The sequence below is a fragment of the Colletotrichum acutatum genome (genome assembly GCF_030867785.1).
Source record: "Colletotrichum acutatum strain CBS 112980 chromosome Unknown BDZ83scaffold_16, whole genome shotgun sequence".
NCBI classification, from domain to species: domain Eukaryota; kingdom Fungi; phylum Ascomycota; class Sordariomycetes; order Glomerellales; family Glomerellaceae; genus Colletotrichum; species Colletotrichum acutatum.
Genome location: NW_026849010.1, coordinates 154,587 through 171,171, shown reverse-complemented (window position 1 = coordinate 171,171; position 16,585 = coordinate 154,587). Strand labels below are relative to the sequence as shown.

At 53.4% G+C, this 16,585-nt stretch overlaps 4 protein-coding genes across 4 annotated transcripts; 1 reads left to right on the top strand and 3 right to left on the bottom strand.

The window, feature by feature from the left end:
* Nucleotides 1–192: 192 nt before the first annotated feature.
* BDZ83DRAFT_113517 (fungal-specific transcription factor domain-containing protein) lies at nucleotides 193–2,712 on the bottom strand. The gene is made up of 5 exons (XM_060501108.1): nucleotides 2,533–2,712; nucleotides 2,206–2,479; nucleotides 915–2,130; nucleotides 345–843; nucleotides 193–289 (listed from the first exon to the last, which is right to left on the bottom strand). Exons 1-4 carry the CDS (start codon nucleotides 2,608–2,610, stop codon nucleotides 405–407), a joined length of 2,007 nt encoding a protein of 668 aa, XP_060368640.1. The 5' UTR covers nucleotides 2,611–2,712; the 3' UTR covers nucleotides 193–289; nucleotides 345–404.
* A 950-nt stretch (nucleotides 2,713–3,662) lies between these two features.
* Nucleotides 3,663–4,667, top strand: BDZ83DRAFT_716910 (ubiquinone/menaquinone biosynthesis methyltransferase; the record flags this gene model as incomplete). Its single annotated transcript, XM_060511891.1, has 2 exons — nucleotides 3,663–3,940; nucleotides 4,001–4,667. 2 exons carry the CDS (start codon nucleotides 3,663–3,665, stop codon nucleotides 4,665–4,667), a joined length of 945 nt encoding a protein of 314 aa, XP_060368639.1.
* A 2,105-nt stretch (nucleotides 4,668–6,772) lies between these two features.
* BDZ83DRAFT_113472 (uncharacterized protein) lies at nucleotides 6,773–9,391 on the bottom strand. Its single transcript, XM_060501107.1, has 4 exons — nucleotides 9,205–9,391; nucleotides 8,862–9,003; nucleotides 8,678–8,789; nucleotides 6,773–8,619 (listed from the first exon to the last, which is right to left on the bottom strand). Exons 1-4 carry the CDS (start codon nucleotides 9,211–9,213, stop codon nucleotides 6,861–6,863), a joined length of 2,022 nt encoding a protein of 673 aa, XP_060368638.1. The 5' UTR covers nucleotides 9,214–9,391; the 3' UTR covers nucleotides 6,773–6,860.
* Nucleotides 9,392–10,614: 1,223 nt separating this feature from the next.
* BDZ83DRAFT_648537 (uncharacterized protein) lies at nucleotides 10,615–15,161 on the bottom strand (the record flags this gene model as incomplete). The annotated part of the gene is made up of 4 exons (XM_060510191.1): nucleotides 10,615–10,842; nucleotides 10,897–13,407; nucleotides 14,250–14,342; nucleotides 15,150–15,161. The coding sequence occupies 4 exons, from the start codon at nucleotides 15,159–15,161 to the stop codon at nucleotides 10,615–10,617; spliced, it is 2,844 nt and encodes a 947-aa protein (XP_060368637.1).
* Nucleotides 15,162–16,585: the final 1,424 nt, after the last annotated feature.

The window sequence follows — 16,585 nt, the reverse complement described above, 5'->3', positions numbered from 1 at the left end:
AGGACCCCGATTTTTGTTCTACAGGGCTATTAGCCAAAAATGCTCATAAGATGCTCCGATGCTTTTCCCAACAAGTAGGTAGCCTTAGTCGGCACTGCGCTCGGCCAGGGCCGAAACTCTGATGACATTGCGCAAGTCAGTCTCCACTTACCATCGGTCCAGTCCGAGATCACCTCGGTCTCTGGGTATTAGCTTCAACCAATGCAATGGAAATGAGGGATCAAATCGATAATAATGATCCGATGTTGAGCTCTAGTTTGAAATCCAGCGCTCAACTGATTAATTGAGGCTGTGTTATGGCATTAGGTTAGCAAGTGTCGATAGCCACCGGTAACTCAACTTACACAAATGGCTGTTGCAGGGAAGGCTTGGTGTTGCCAGGAATCATTGTGACGATGTATCATTCAACCCAAGTTTCCTATCCTGTTGGACTGGAACTCGTCCATGAAAGTATCAAACCAAGCAGTGAGACCCTCATCTAAACCCAATTGAGCGTTGTAGAAATACCCCGTAACTTGGTTCATATACGTTTCCAACCCATCGCCTTGGAAAAACATATTGGACTGCGTATTATCTGCGTCAAGAAGACCAAGTGTATTTGGCGCGTTCACAGGAGCTACTGGCGAAGCATCTGTGGGTTGGGTTTGAGCAACTGGCGGCTCCCACGTCCTTGGGCCATATACTTTGATTCTTGCTGCCTGGAGAAGATCGCGATACTTTAGCAAGCCTTCTTCTTTCATCCGGGCAGTTCCGCGTTCGATGAGATCCATGCATAATGCCACATTGCTTCCATGGGAGTAGAGGAGAGGGGATTCTGGACTTTGATCCATCGCTTTCACGTGCCTAGTAGCTAATGGTCAGTTCGCAATCTTGAAATGAATGCCAACCGGGGTCTGGTGTGAGAAGAAGCCTACCAGTCACAGTATAAGCCTGCTAGTCCTACCATGAGGATCGAATGCACTTGCCGTATGCATCGACAAACAGCAGTGATGCCATGCTGAAAGTCCAGCTTCTGCCACTGCTGAACAGTTCCAGACACGGCCCGAGAGCATATCTCAGCCATCTCTTTGGATGGAATCATGAAAGTGGGAGATGGTCGATACATGAGTAGCAGGAGAAGTCCATATTCGATCTTCACCTCGGAGTACTCGCGCGTCCCTTTGAAGTTCAGGGTTTCCAAGTCTCGTTTCCAGCTCTCTAATTCTTGCTGGATCTTCTCAACTTCGTTGCATATTTCCTGAAATGTGGTTCTTGATGCTCGCCCATCAGGACCTCTGGCGATGTAGATGGATTCAAGGACACGCCCACCGATCTGACGTAGTCTCATCAAATGATTAAAAAGCTTCACATTGAGTTTTTGGAACGAGGGCGCCGCCCGACTTTCTTGATCTGTGAGCTCGTCGAGAGTACTGACAGATGGCTTGGGTGCATCTATAGCATGCTCTCTGACCGAGAGTACCCTGCCTGTTATGACAGCTACCTGTCTTTCCAGTGCGTAGACGCACCACCACGTCCGGTTCCGGATCTCCCGGTCATCAGAACTTAGGTCGCCCGGAGTGACGGAACGCCGGTGAAGGCCCATCTCTATGGCTGTTGACATGGCATATCGACTCATCTGCCAAAGGTCGTCGCCGTGATTTCTAATGTTTGATCCTAACATCCATAAGCACAGCAAGAGCACGGAATGAAGGCCTTGCAGATCTCTCGGGTGGTCGTGTATGTTCAAAAAAAATTGTAGGCCTGTCTGGAAGTAGTCTGTTGGGGTGTTTAAGTCCATCATCCGTCGGTACTCCTGGGCTTCTGTGCAAGTTGCTGAAGCGAGGGCGAGCACCATGAGGATCAAAAACTTTTGATACAACGTGCATCTGGCTGGATCTTCGTAGATTCTTGCGAGACTACTCCTCAAGAAGGGAAGAGAGACGAACGGCCACCATGGATGTATGCGACTGATGTATGTTGTCAGGAGAAATCTTGCGACTGGCTGAGGCGGGAGTGTAGCGTTGTTCCGGACGAGTTCGTGATCATGACTGGGGAAATCTTGGCGACCAGGACGCGAAATTGATGACGATCCCGACAGGTTAATCTGTTTGAAGAAGATGCGAGCAAAGGTCGAGCCAGTAGCACTGCCCACTAAAGCGCAGAAATATCGATCATTATCATTCTGTTTTGAAACACCAGCCCATGGCTTTAAGAAGCTAGACTTACTATATATCCTTTCTGAGTAGCCGCTTGGTCTTCCAACTGCAAGAACACCAATCTCCTCTGCCTCTTTGCGGACATCATCAAATTGGCCAGGTCCAGCTACCGGGCCAGTTTGGCTTGCTGTGGCTTCAGAAACAGTGTCGAGTCTGACCTGGAGCTCAATGATTCGGTCTTGAAGGCTTTTGACAGCAGCGTACGTGTAAGTCACACGGTCAGTAATGTTACACTGTTCGTTTTGCTTTTCGCAAGTTGAACATCGTGGAACCCGTAAATCACACTAGAACATGTCAGTAATCCAGATTCCTCCTTCTTAGAAGGATGACGACCTACCTTGACTTTCCTTGCATGGCAACGGCTACAAGCTTTGGATACCGTCGGTGGGAAACGCGATTCCCACGTCGGATCCATCGTCTGTGGATTGAGGGATTGTCCGTGTTGCTGTTGGCTCTGTAGCTTACCAGAGTGTGTGGTTCTCTACGTCTCGGGGGTGTCCGAGTCTAGGGTAGGTTGACTTCGGAAAACAGTGAGAGTAACAGTGCCTGAAACTGTGTCGCTCAGCTGGGGGAAGAAGTCGGGGATTCTTATCGATAGATCGCCCCACTTGCCGTTACTGGTGATTTCCCAAGGATGCGGTTCGGTGACCGGTGAATCTCGGTGTAGAGCTCCTGCTTGCTGTGTGTAAGTCTGACCTGACTTGGATGCCTTCACAGGCAGCTCAGAGAATCACACCCGGGAAAAATAAGGAGTGCACACTTTTGTTTTTTTTTGCACTACCAAAACAATCACTTCGGAAGGGCCGTATCTCTTTTTTTCGTTCCCACGTACACTCACCACAAAACCTTTTTCCCTTCACACACCCGTCACGTACTACTCGTCACAATACAAAAACAACGGCCTCCATTGAACACTTCAATATCCGACTTCATCACCATTGACCAGCCCTTTTTTTTCGACCCAATCAACTGGGCTTCAGATAAAGTTTCCATTCAAATATCGAGCAAGCAGCCTCAATATGACTCCCGCTGGCTCCATCGCTTTGTTGGTCATCCTGGTCATTGGTCTCATCTGCACTATCATCTGGCTCGCAAAGGACCAGGTTCACACCTTCGTCAAGGCTTTGGCCGATCACAGAGCGGCACGTAAGGAGGCTTCGACCACAGCCAATACAGAAGCTACCTCCAACGAGGCTACCGTCTAGGTAAGTCATTTCTTCATTTTCTCCGGCAAAGAATACCACACACCCATCTGGATGTCATTGTTCATAGGCCCTGGTCTTCAAGATGTGGCTTGACTCCTCAATGTCATCGACATGGCGCGCACCAGCCACACTCTATCCCCAAATTCTCCACCAAAATTTATTCCATCCTGGAAGCTCTCCAAGCACCGATCGACTGACTTCATTGCGCGCCGCCCACAGGTCTTTCCACGCTCCCACGACAAAAACGAGCCATTCCGTAGCAATGGCGACCCGACGCGCCCTCCGCTCCTCTTGGAGCGCGCGATCTCTTTCGAATCAGCTCAGCACATCCCCATCCCCTATCTCCCGCCCCTTCGCAATCGCCTCCCGATCCATCAACACCTCAACCGACCCTTCCGACGGCAAGACAACGCACTTTGGCTTCAAGACTGTCCCCGAGTCTGAGAAGGCCGACCGTGTCGCCGGCGTCTTCCACAGCGTCGCCGACTCTTATGACCGTATGAACGATCTCATGTCCTTTGGTTGGCATAGAATATGGAAGTACGTCTGGTCCCTCTCGACATCTCTGTCATGCCATCACCACTAACACACTTCTCCCAGGGACCACTTCGTCTCCGGCCTCCAGCCAGGCCTCTCAGCCTCCAACCCACCCACTCCTCAACACATCCTCGACATCGCCGGCGGCACTGGCGACATTGCCTTTCGCATGCTCCACACGGCGCACAACATCAACCACAACCCCGACGTCCGCGTGACGATCTCCGACATCAACCCCTCCATGCTCGCCGTCGGCCGCGACCGTTCCCGATCTCTCCCGGCCTCCCAGCAGGCCGCCATGTCCTGGCTCGAGGCCAACGCCGAGAAGCTCCCCGAAGGCGCCATCAAGGACAACTCGATCGACCTCTACACCGTCGCCTTCGGCATCCGCAACTTTACAAACATCCCCGCCGCCCTGCGCGAGGCCCACCGCGTGCTCAAGCCCGGTGGTGTCTTCGCCTGTCTCGAGTTCAGCAAGGCCGACGACTACCCGCTCTTCAACGCCATCTACAAGCGGTGGTCCTTTAGCGGTATCCCCCTCATCGGCCAGCTCGTCACTGGTGACAGGGACAGCTACCAGTACCTCGTCGAGAGTATCGAACGGTTCCCGAGCCAGACGGAGTTCAGGGACATGATCAAGGATGCCGGATTCGTTGTCTCGGGCGAGGGTTATGAGAACTTGACTGGTGGTGTTGCCGCCATTCACAAGGGTATGAAGCCTATTGCGTAAATGCCCGATTCGGGGGTAATTCGGGTGTGAGGAAGGAAATTCACCGGAGGAAAAAAGGGGCTTGGTGAGCTCGTGAGAAGCTCTTGTAAACTGTATGTATATGTATCAACACAGGGAAATTCAATCATCGGCATGGCTGCATAGAAGGCGGGCACCCCAGATAGACTCTCTACACCAAATGTATACCACGAAAGGCCGCTGGGCCTATTTCATAAGCAACACGACTCAAGCAACCTTGGAGAAATATGAGGAACCGGTAAGCGCGGCCTTAAGCTCCCAAGCCTGGCTGAGTGAATTTAGTATTCTGGACAGGACACTGCTCAGCTGCGATCTCTGGGACTTCGTGTCAGTGAGTCCCCGCAGACGCACCAGTGACAGTGATCATCGACAATAGCAAAGGAAGCCGCCACGAGCCTTTGATATCTCCCATTGAGACTATCAAAACCTTACAATTTAGCTCGTGTGGGTAGCATGGTTGCTTATAAGACAACAAGAACGGGTACTCCTTTGAAGAAAACATCTATTCTATCCTTTGGCTGCAATCATCTGGCAGACACTCATCTACGAGGCCATTTTTGTCCAAGGCTCGTTGAGCAGCTTGTCCATCGTTGTTCCTGTTCGGCTGGGATACTCTCTGTCCATCTTCATATTAAAGCGTTCTCTTTCTTGTAATCCAAGGTGATGGATGAGCCAACTCGGATGGCTGCTTCGATCTCGACATCGAAGCGGCGGTAGTGTCGGTGACATCTGGGGTATTGATGACCTTTGTTAGGGTGACCAGGCTGTGAACTTTATAGAGCATACATCTACTTCAACCTTGTTGAGTGCCCGCACTTATATTCATCACGCGGCCTTCACGAGCGGTTCGACGTGTATAGAGAGAGAAGATAACAACCTTCCATTAATTGTAACCGCTTGACCCTTATGGTCGATTCTTTAACGAATACGACTGGGGAGAGCGCAACGCAGGGGAACAAACGTTCACATCACCTCGACTCCTGATACCTGCCTGGTACTTTGTCATGCTTTAGCTCATCGAACAAATAATTTCGGATTGGGAACATGATTTCCAGAGATGCATCTGTTGTCGACAATGAAGCCAAGCTCACCCTGGTCCGAGGCAAGGGCTCTGTCAGCAACGCTATTTTGGGGATTACACTGCAATATTAACTCCCTCTCAGGAGACGAGAGATGCAGCCGAGCCCAGCTGTGATGCCCATGCGTGGCTCAACACTGCGATGTGAACTCTACTCCAAGGGGGCCGGAGCCAACCTGGAAGCTTACCTTGCAGCACATCCCCGAAACTCCTAGTGTTTTTCCGGTGTTCTCCAACACAATCTCATAAACAAAAGGAAATTTCCCCAACTGCCCAGCAAGTTGCACTGCATTTTTAACTCCCCTCAAAGGAAAAGAACCAAGCTTACCTCGCAGCCCAACCTCAAGGCTTGTGATGTCACATAAATCACTACGACCACTAATATCACGTCGCTGCCTAATTGTAATTCACTGCGACTTTAACTCCCCCCAAGGGACTAGATCCAACCCTGCCTCATAGCCTCCTAACACCATACCGTCGCAAGGCTGTTCCTATAGTCCAATGACAAGCTCAGTGACGACGAACCACTCCTCCAGCCACGGCACTCAATCACTTAGATATAGAGAGTACTCCCACCAAAATGAGTCTCATTCCAAGGTAGAATTGACAATGGATCTGAAATCTATTCCATCAAGACTACTCTTACCAACCAACCACTCACTCATCATCTCCCTCAAATTCAACAACAACCAGTAGTCAGGTAGAGGTATCCTCCCCCTTCTCTCGTAGCATCGGGAGCACAACCACCTTTTATGAACTTCTCACCGACGAAGAAAAAGCTCCCCAAACATGGATGAAAAACGAAAACTTGAGTTAGAAATAAAGGTCTTTTCCCCCTTTTCTCTCCCTCAAGTTGTCTCATTAAGATACGCGTACAAGAATTGGTAGCACTTATTTTTTCTTTGGCCCCCCTTCCTCCCATTCCCCTTCCATAACCAGCAAAAAACGATAAAATCTTTGTCCTTTCATTCCCCTGCTTGCGAGGGGCCAAATTTGGCCATTACAGCTTCAAAGACTTCATTTGATGGACCACGTGGCTTCGATTCCGAGGCCTGAGCCATCTTCCATACTTCATCAAAGGCTTCAGGAGGAGAGTCCTACTCTGCCGGGGTAGCAGGACCAGGGGCGGGGGAGGCGCCGCCTTCGCCCTTAAGGCCACCGCGACCACGTCCTCCACGTCCTCCGCGCTCGCCTCCTCGTCCACCTCGGCCGCCGCCGCGGCCGCCACGACGGGTGCTCTCGGAATCACTGGCGCCACCGGCACTGCGGTAGCCGCTGCCAGTGTTTGCAGAGTTACCACCGCCTCTGCTGCTGCCCCAGTTACCAGCACCACCGCGGGGCTGGAATTTGCTCTCGCGGTGTTGGAATACCTTGACGAGGGGACGAGACCGGTCCTCTTGAGCCCGGGTCTTGAGGTCCTCGGGAAGGCTGTTCAGAGCAGCATCACGTTCCTCAATCGTCTTGAACATGACAACTTTGTTGGAGTTGCCCCATTTCTCGACCTTAAGAATGTTGTTCTTGTGCTCGCCGTCGAAAAGATCACGAGTCTGCTCCTCGGAGTTCACATTCATAATGAAGAGACCGACAATATCTTGAGCAGGTGTCTTGGGTGCGGGAGAAGAGACGGGCTCGGGGCCGTTGGCTGATCCGTTAGCAGGCGCAGGCGCAGGACGCTCGTCCTTGGGAGGAACCGCAGGTGGCGCCGCAGCTGCAGGTTGAGGAGTTCCAGGCTTAGCTGATGGCAGGGGTGTTGCGACCGCAGGCTTGGGAGGTGCTTGGGACGAGGGCTGTCTGCTGGTGGGCGGAGGAGCCGTAGTCTGAGTAGAAGGCGGGGCCGGGGCAGGCAGGTTGCCGGCACCAGCAGGTCCGGCGGGAACAGGCGCAGCGGCCTTGGCACCTCTGTGTGAGAAGTTGAAGCCTTGGGCGCGCATCTCGGTTCCGATGCGTCCATCCTGAATCTCAAGCACCAGCCATCCGAATGCGGCATCAGCCAAGTTGAAGTTCCACATGTTCTTGAAAGCACTCTCGTCGACCTGGCCGAGCTGTGCCTGGCCGGCAACGGGACCGCCGAAGGGGTTGCCTCCCGCAGCAGTAGTGGGCATCTTCTCGACAATCTGAAGGGCGTTCTTGAGCAGGTTCTGTTGGCCCTCGTTCTGAGAGATGGCTGGCTCGACTTCGTTCTTGACCGTCTCCCAAACATCGTTGAAAGAGGCCTTGGAGGCAGCGAGCTTGCCGCGGTAGTGGTCGAGGGTGGGGTTTACGCTGAACTCGTTGTAGGAGCTGCCGTAGCGGAAGTGGAGTCCGGCAGAGATGGAGAAGTCGGCCTTGAGGGTGACGGAAAGCTGGTTCAGGATACCCTCACGGGCAGGAGAGGCGTGGGTGACGAAGACGCGGGTTTCGGTGGGATCGTAAACTCGGTGCGCGGTATCGACAAGCTCGCCCATCTGCAACAAGGTAGTCCACATAGTTCCCTGGCCTCCGGCAATCGTAGTTCTTCCTTCGCCATTGTCGAAGAGCTTGTGCATGACAACAGCACCACCAAGACCCAAGAGGCGCAGCTTGACTCCACCGAGCTCGAGAAGCATCGAGCGGGCCTCGTCGATGATGTGCAGGTTGTGTACCTTATACTCTCCGGAACGGAACTTTTCGAGAACGCGGACATCTTCGCAAGCACCCCAAACAGTGTATACTGGGATATCGAGCTTGATCTCGCCGCTCAGGAGGAGAGAGAGCTCGGAGAGGGGAAGCTCGTTGGCAGGGAATCGGCTCTTGACGGGTCCGGGGCCGCCCTGCTGGATGGCCTTCTTGACGGGCTCGGAAATCAGAGGAGAGTATTGAGCAACATGCTTCAGGGTTCTTCGCACCAGTGTCAGAATGACAACGGTCGGTTATAGAGTCGCGGAGTGTTCCTTACTTTTCTGCGATTCGCTCCAGGGAGGTGTCGTCGTAGAAGCCAAAGTCGCCAGTGTGGATGATGTGATCGGCTCGTGCTTGTCTTGCCAGGTCGTTGAGGGATGTGAGGTTTCCTATCAAAGGTGATGTCAGAGTTGAGCTTCATGGCCGGTCGCCCGACGGGTTTTGATGGACTGGCGACGAACCTCGAACATCAGCTATGCACAGAACTCGGATTGGGCCAGTCTGGATAACGCGACCCTGGTTGGGGAGGAGAGGCGCAGCTCCAGGAGGGATCGAAGAAGCTCCGTTGGGCATGTAGCCCGGGTTGTTGTTGTATGGGCGCGGCTATGGACATCGATGACATGTTAGTACTGGGGCTAGAAGCGGGACAAGGAGGAGCTGTCAAGGTCCCGCCGGAGAACAACGAAGCATGACTGATGGCAACGACAGAGCAGAGCGGGGAAATGCGCAATAAGATATAAAGCATTATGAGGTGTATGATACTGGGTAGGAAGCTTGAAATGAGGAGAAAAGGAGGTAACTCACGGCAGCCATGCTAGTTTGTTGTCGAGGTAATCGCGAGATGGAGATTGGGCGATTGGAGTTCGCAGGGGGACGATCGGGTTCGGGGGTTCGTCGTCGGGTGCGTGACCGGGTGCTCGGTTCGGGTGGTCGTCGAGGGGAGGAATTGGGTATCAACGGAGATGAAAACGAGGTTGGAAGGAGCAGACGGTGATGTTTGCGACGAGAAAAGGAACAAGCTCCCCTTACAAGGCTGGTGATATTTTTCTGGAGGTTGAGGAAAAGTGCAAGGTGTAGGTGGAAGCAACGAACGGACGAATTGGCGCACTGCCAGAAGAGGTTGCTCTTGCCCCAAATGGTTTAGCGCGGATGCTCACAGCTGGCAGGGGCTACTGAGGTAAGAAGGTAATGTGCTGGGCCTTCTCAAGACTCAAGAGCACCTCCAGCTGGGTACCTATCCGACTCCTCTTGGCCATCATGGGGCGGGTACCTAGGCAGAACAGCACTTGAGCACCTCAAAGACTCCCCTACCTCAAGGTACCCAAGCTCGCTGAGTGACTGACGGGAGAGAACCTGCTGGGCACCTCCAGGCACCACAGCGGGGCTCGGGCAGCTGCCTTCCAGGTAGCGCTAACCGGGACCTCAGCTCCTCACTTTATTGCTCACTTTTGCCCCGAGTTGGACCTCTCAGGGATAGACACGACATTCGATTCAAACGGAGGCGAACAGCACCTCAGCTCACTCTCTTTGATCGTTCAGAGCTGCAGGTCCCGTGGCAAATTTCTCCTTGCAGACATACACAGTACAGTGTTGCATTCTTCTCAAAGGGACCATGGCACACCTCAAAGATACCCTAGACCTCTCAGCAACCTTGGCACGTGAGGTCTAACCTCTGGGATGAGGCCCGGCGAGATGGGGCGGGAGTCCGAAGGCCGGAAGCCGAAACAACGACATCCCAACGACTCGCGCCCGGCTTGGGCAAGATATTGGGGAAGCAAGTGAGGAGCAAAGAAATGGATCCACCACATATGCTGTGGTTGCGCTACTCTATTCTTCTTCCCCGCGTGTCGCAATTGAACCTAAGTAGCCTCCAGAAGATCCCGGTCGCTATGCTAACTGTTTACATGTGCTGCAACAAAAGCACTCCACCGTCCGTCCACCACAAGTCAAGCCAGCAGCATACTAAATAAGAAGATATGAAAGGATGTGAAAATGAAGGCACTCATGGAGGCTTCGCCAAGCCACTCATGGATTCCCCTTTTGAATATATGTTGCACTCAATCCATCAACTCCGCCTTATGCACATACGTGTGGATGATTACACAGCGCCTTTCAACTAGGTTCGAGACTGCAATAGAGGCAAAGCTTAGGAAGTCTCGCCGTCCAAGAAATGTCTTTTCCACAAGGAGATACAGCTACAGCTGTTGCTGCTTCTCACCACATGTCCTCACGGTCGTCCCGGCGCCTTACGTCGTCGCTACCGTCACGCCCGTACTGATCGTGGTAATACTGCTTGCCAGGCTGAGGGTCATAGCTGTCAGGGCCTTGGTAGCCATTGCTGCGTCCGTTATCCACGTCGCCGCCATGGTCGTACTCGTAGATTTGAGCGTCATCAACGTAGTCCACCTCATCATGAGGATGATCACCGTATTGGTTTTCGCCCTAGGAATTGAGTTAGCTTGGCTTTCCATACTAGAGTAGAAATGCTTAACATACCCGATGATAGTCAAAGTTGTACTGGCCCGTCGAGTCCTGCTCCCCCGCCTCTTGCTGCTGCTGCTGTTGTTGTTGCTGCGCCAGGTACTGCTCTTCCTGTTCCTTGCGGCGACGCTCCTCTTCCAGACGTCTTTGCTGCGGCGACTGAGGGACCTGCATCTGCGGGTGCATAGCCTGAACGATGGCGAGATAGTTGTACATGAAGTTGCTGAGAAGAACCTGACTCAACAGAGAGCGACGCGGGTTTGCGAGCTTAATGTGAGCCATCCGATAAATCGCTCGTTCCTCGAGCAACGGGAATCTGGTCCAGTGGTAGTCGACGTCAGCCTTGAGCGGGCGATACGGCACCTCCTCCGAGACCCGCAGATGTTGGTTCTTCTTGCTGCTGCTCTCCTTTTCGCTCTTCTTCTTGCCACCGCCAAAGAGGCCGGAGAAGAGACCGCCCTCCTTCTCCTTCTTGGATTCCGACTTCTTGCTCTCCTTCTTTCGCTCTTCGGCCAATTTGTTGTCGACGTTGTCGCGGTCCACAATGATACTTTCTCTTCCCTTAGACGACGCCCCCTCGATCGAGTTCTGGAGTACATCCAAACGGGCATTGTCCTGTCCCTTCTCGGCGACTTGCTGCTTTTTCCTCTTCTCCTCTTCCTTCTTCTTCTTGTCCTTGTCGTCACTACCGCCCTTGAGCCACTTCGACCAGCCTCCAGAAGATTTGCTCGAAGATACACTGGAAGCATCGTCGTCCCTCTCCTTTCTCAATTTCTTTTCCACCCTCTTTTCTTCTGGCTTCTTCTCCTCTGGCTGTAGAGTGGGAATGAACGTCAACGTGTCGGTTCGGTTTGCGCCACTGGCAGGTAAGACAGATGGGTGGGAAGCCATGTCGTTCAAGGTGTGATTAGGGGCATTGCCTTGCTGCTGCTTAGGCTGTTGCTGCACCTGCGGCGGCTGTTGGGGTGCCGTAGGTGTTGTCGGGCTTGGCGCAGAGTTGGCTGAACCCGGACGCTTGCTAGAACGAGCGGGAGGCTCGTCCATAAGGGGTTGCGAGGGGGCATGCTGTGAAGATGAGGACCTCTGGGGGAATTGTTGCCTTTGCGCGCTCTCGTCTGTCGCTGGCGACTCAACAATGGCAGGAACCGGGGGCTTGGCATCAGTTGAAACCGAAGATGTTCTTGTTGGATGTTGCTGTTCAGGACGTGTGCTCAGGGGAGAAACAGGTTCCTCAATCTCGGACGAAGCACCGTCGGACGTAGTGCCCAGATCTTGAGAGAACTTGTGCTGGCGTCGAACTGAGCGATTGGGGCGCGAGAAGTTTTCTGACACTGGCTCTGATTGCGCCCTTTGCTGCGTAGGCAGCGGGGGCACTTCGGGTACATCAGATGGCAGAGGGGGGACCGTATCCGCGGAGTCAGAGGAATCCGTATGGGCGTGTCGATTGGCGACCCGCTTGGAGAACGGCAATCGATCTGAGCGTACACTCCCGTTCTTTCGGTATGTTGTTCGGGTTGACCGGCGAAGTCCCATGCCGGGAGCGACAGGCAAAATGGGCAGATCCTCAGCGCCAGCCTCCGGTTGAGCACCTTCGGAGAGCTCACGCACTACTTTGGAAGGATCCTTGACGAGTTCGTTCAGGTTGAGCTCAGGAGTTGAATAGTCTCTGAGTGAGCTCTTGCGTCCGAGTCTCTCAGCGCCGTCCACGTAGCCAACGGCGCCTCTTCCTCCAGAGTTGTCGATTTGTCGTGAGAGCATGCTCTTCTTTCTTCGCAGGCCGCCGCCAGAATCGCTTCGGCCCATACCGCCGTCACTGGAGTCGCCCGATCGCCGCCGAATAGTCTTGACACGATCCTCCAAGAAAGTCTTGAATTCCGTCGGGGCCAGCTCGGGATGGACTGCCGCAGGGACCCAGAGCAGCCTCGAGGGATCGTTTTCGTCGTCGTCTCCCGTTGGCGCAATAGGAGGCATGGCGACCAGGGACAAGCCGGAAAAGGGGAGCATATCAGGGTCAGCATTGTTTCCGACATCCATAGACATGCGCCGCAGGGCCTGCAAGTTGTTGAGTTCCTGCGCGATGTCGTTCGGGTTCTCGATGCTGCCTAGAGGAAATTGGGAGGACTCGTTTTTGACATCTCGTAAGGAGATTGGCGGCGACTTGGGACCATTCTCGAACGACATGCTTCGCTGGCTAGGCGACCGTGTTGGCAAAGTCTGTGAATGCTTGAGAGTCGTGGAGCCATTTTGTGCCATGCCCAGGCCCGTCTTGTCCGAAGCTGAACGGATCATCTGCCTACGAGGATCTTCGTCGGAGTGGTCGGCTTCGAACTTGTTGTTCAGCTGGTCGGTATAGGACTGTCCGAGGTAGCTAATGGGTCGGCCATCGCTGTCGTACTCCTCGTCGCCGTAGAGAGTTCCAATGGTCTCGGTTACATGGTGGCTGGGATCTGAAATTGACAGCTGGCTCGCATGACCGCGTCGACTCGCAAAGCTGCCGCCAACATCGGCGCGGGGTCTAGATGAGGTCTGCGGATAGCACGGAGAGTTAGTCAAAGGGGCTGTTCGGGGAAAGGAGATTCAAAGAGTGAAATTCGAGGCCTGAAATCACGGCAAAGAAAAGAAGCGCGCCATGCTAAACAAGGTCGACTCGAAAGGCTCTCGAAACGTTGGGTGCCAAAGGTGGGTGCGGTGGCGAGTTATGGGCAATTCTACGCACCATCATCTAGGAGAGGAATGGCCTTGAGGGAGGCCAAAAAGCCAATTATTCCCTAAAATGCACCACTCGTCTGCCAAATATCTCGTTCGAAAAGACTGCGTCGTTGAGCTCTCATCTGTCGAGGGTGTAGTGCAGCATGGGCGCGCAGCGTGGGAGCGACGGGAGTGTCGAAGGCGGGAGTTGGATCAAGGTCGGGATCGGAATACGGATACAGGTATGGATTCTTCGGTCGGCGCGTCGTTCAAGATCGCATGGGGACGGGAGGGAAGTGTATTGGAGCGGTACCCGGGATGTACAACAATAAGAGTTGAAAAGACTGGAGAAGTCCACCGTTGCAAACGAGAGAAAGAGAAAAAGCAAGCGGCAAATTATGCTGTTGAGAGCACGGAACAGGCGAGGATGGGTCGGTTCGAGACTGGTCCAGGTGGGCAGTTGGCCGGCGTGTCTTGTGCTAACGTTGTGTTGTGTCGTCGGGTAGTGGTAAGGTAGAGAGAGAGAGAGATGATGGTGGAGGCAGTGGTGGTGGTGGGCGTAGTAGGTAGAGGTGGAGGAGCAAGGTAAGGTTGAATGACGGGACGTTGCTCGTTGTTGGAACCTGTAGCGCTCGGTAAGGCAAATGGTGTCAAACAATCTACTGGTTCGTTCACCTCACCGTCCAGTCTTGTGTCGAGAACTGGAGTTTTTGGAGAAGGTATTTGGGATTGGTGCCAGTGCAGACAACCTTGGAAGAGACAGGCAGACGGGACTGCAGCCAGTCAAGTCAGAAATCAACCCCCTACTGCAGGCCGGGGGAGCGGGCAGAAGACAGAGCGCGAGCGAACGTGAGGGTGACTGGCAGAAAGGGCGATGAACAGGCGCTACCTTCTCCAGTACAGCACCAAAGTCGAGGTCACGCCGTGGAGATCAGATAGGTAGTGTACTTGGGGGACCATGGAAGTAGACGGGTACAAATCTATTTGCAGAGACGATCCTTGAAAGTGTGCCTTTATGGGTGTCGGAAGCGAGCGAGAGGCTGCGACTGACGGAGTGGAGGTCTGAGGGGTGCAAGTACCGAGTACTTGGCTCGACCCCCAATCGGCTGGTGTCATTGTAAGGTAGCCTGGAGAGAAGGGCGCCACCAAGACTGCATTAGCGCCAGCCAGACTGGGCTAGACTTTGCTTTGGGAAAAGCGGCCAGTCAAAGTAAAGTGAGGAAAGTGCGGTGGTCTGGCACAAAAGACCGCCTCCCTGTCACGTGCTCAGCCAAAAGCCAACGGGCAACTGCCATGGAACTGCCAACAATACCTTAGGTACGGGCTGCCCAGTCGGCGTACTCATAGTACCGACCTTACTTAGGTAAGGTCATAATGTTTAAGGAGGTGCGTAAGGTACGGATAAGTCACGGAAACTAAGGTAGATAATTCGGCCTGGAAGGCTTTGTGGAATAGCCGGGACTGACTCCTTTATCCTTTATTCTTGAACAGGGCAGTCAACACCAAGTGGCCCAGGGTCGCGCAAGCAAAGCACCGAACAACCAAAAGATTACCTAATGCACGTAAGGGCATCCTCTTACCTCATGATACATTAGTCTATCGTCCGTTCAGCTGAGTTGGATTGCATTTTGAGTCGTGCATGCGTCCGTACCCGTGCCTGAGCTTACCTACACCCTTGGTAGGTACCGAAGCTAAGTGAGGTACGTGTCGTCCGTTCACTCTTTGCAGAACTGAAGAGAGAGGAGAAGGAGCTGCGAACTGACTGGCTGCCGTTTTGGCATCAAGTTGGGGGCAGACACGGCAGGCGGCAGGATGGACAACTGCATGGGCAGGCACAGCGGTGGCGCAAAGCAAGGGCGGGGAGGAAGGACAGAGAAACCCCGAAAAGAGAGAGAAAAAAAAAAGAAGGAAAAAGATAGCGGGCGACTGGCTACCTTACACAATGGAAGTCTGCAACCTCAATCTTTAGAACGATCAATATCCTCAATCATCAGCGGAATAATACGAATACCCAAGCAACATGCACAAAACATCAATGACATCGAAGTCTGCAAGGGCCCTCATCGCTGCTACTCTAAGGTACGGATACTCTATACGAATATTCTCGCATCATAGGTCCAAGCCAAGACCCCGACATTTGATGTTGGATGATATCCCGAGTCCGACACAACTGGCTCCGGCCGACTCTCCCCAAAGAGCGCATGCTAACCACGAGGCCCGGATATTGGCAGTGGATGAGACATGGATGGGCCATGGCCGCAGTCCGCGCTGCGTACGGAGTATACGCAGTACGGGTACACAATCACTCCATCATCTCAACTCACCAAAAGACGAAGGGAAATTCAGTCTTTCAGATTACTCGCAATGAAACAAGGAAACCACATTACGGGTTCAGGGCCCTCTCGCTTCTCATCTCTAACTCGAGCTGAATCTGTCACGCTCAAAGCGCGTTTCTCGTCCCCTTCACTGCCACAATCGGATCCGAGCATAGCAGGGACAACCCACCTGGTCCAAGGTCCAAGGGACGCTCCATACGCACCCGGCCCTAACATCGTACTTCTCTTCACGCCTGCGACACGACACTGGGTATCCCTTCAACTTCCTACAAGTACTCTCTGTTGTGCACACAGCTCGACAACAACAGGTTGGCCCTTTACAGGCACTGCGCTTCTCAGCCGATGCTCGCTCCCTCGATGGCCGCCATCAGCTCATGTACTACCTAACTGGCCGACGTCGAAACAGCATCGGTCTTTGCTGCTGGCTGCTGCCGAAAATCGACACTAGCACGACCCCGTTTGCCTAGACTTACAGGGCGATCCCAGAACCCCAACCCAAAGACAAAGTCCCCAGAATAGCTCACCACTTTATGCCAGGGAACATCGGATCTCAGGACAAGGTTCGGGCGTCTCTTCAGTCACTCAGTCATCAGTGTGCTTTTCTTCTTGTCCGAGGCACGCCTTTACGTTGCTTTCTCCACGGCCTCCGAGTCTGTGCCAACGAATACTTCCGCGCTCCA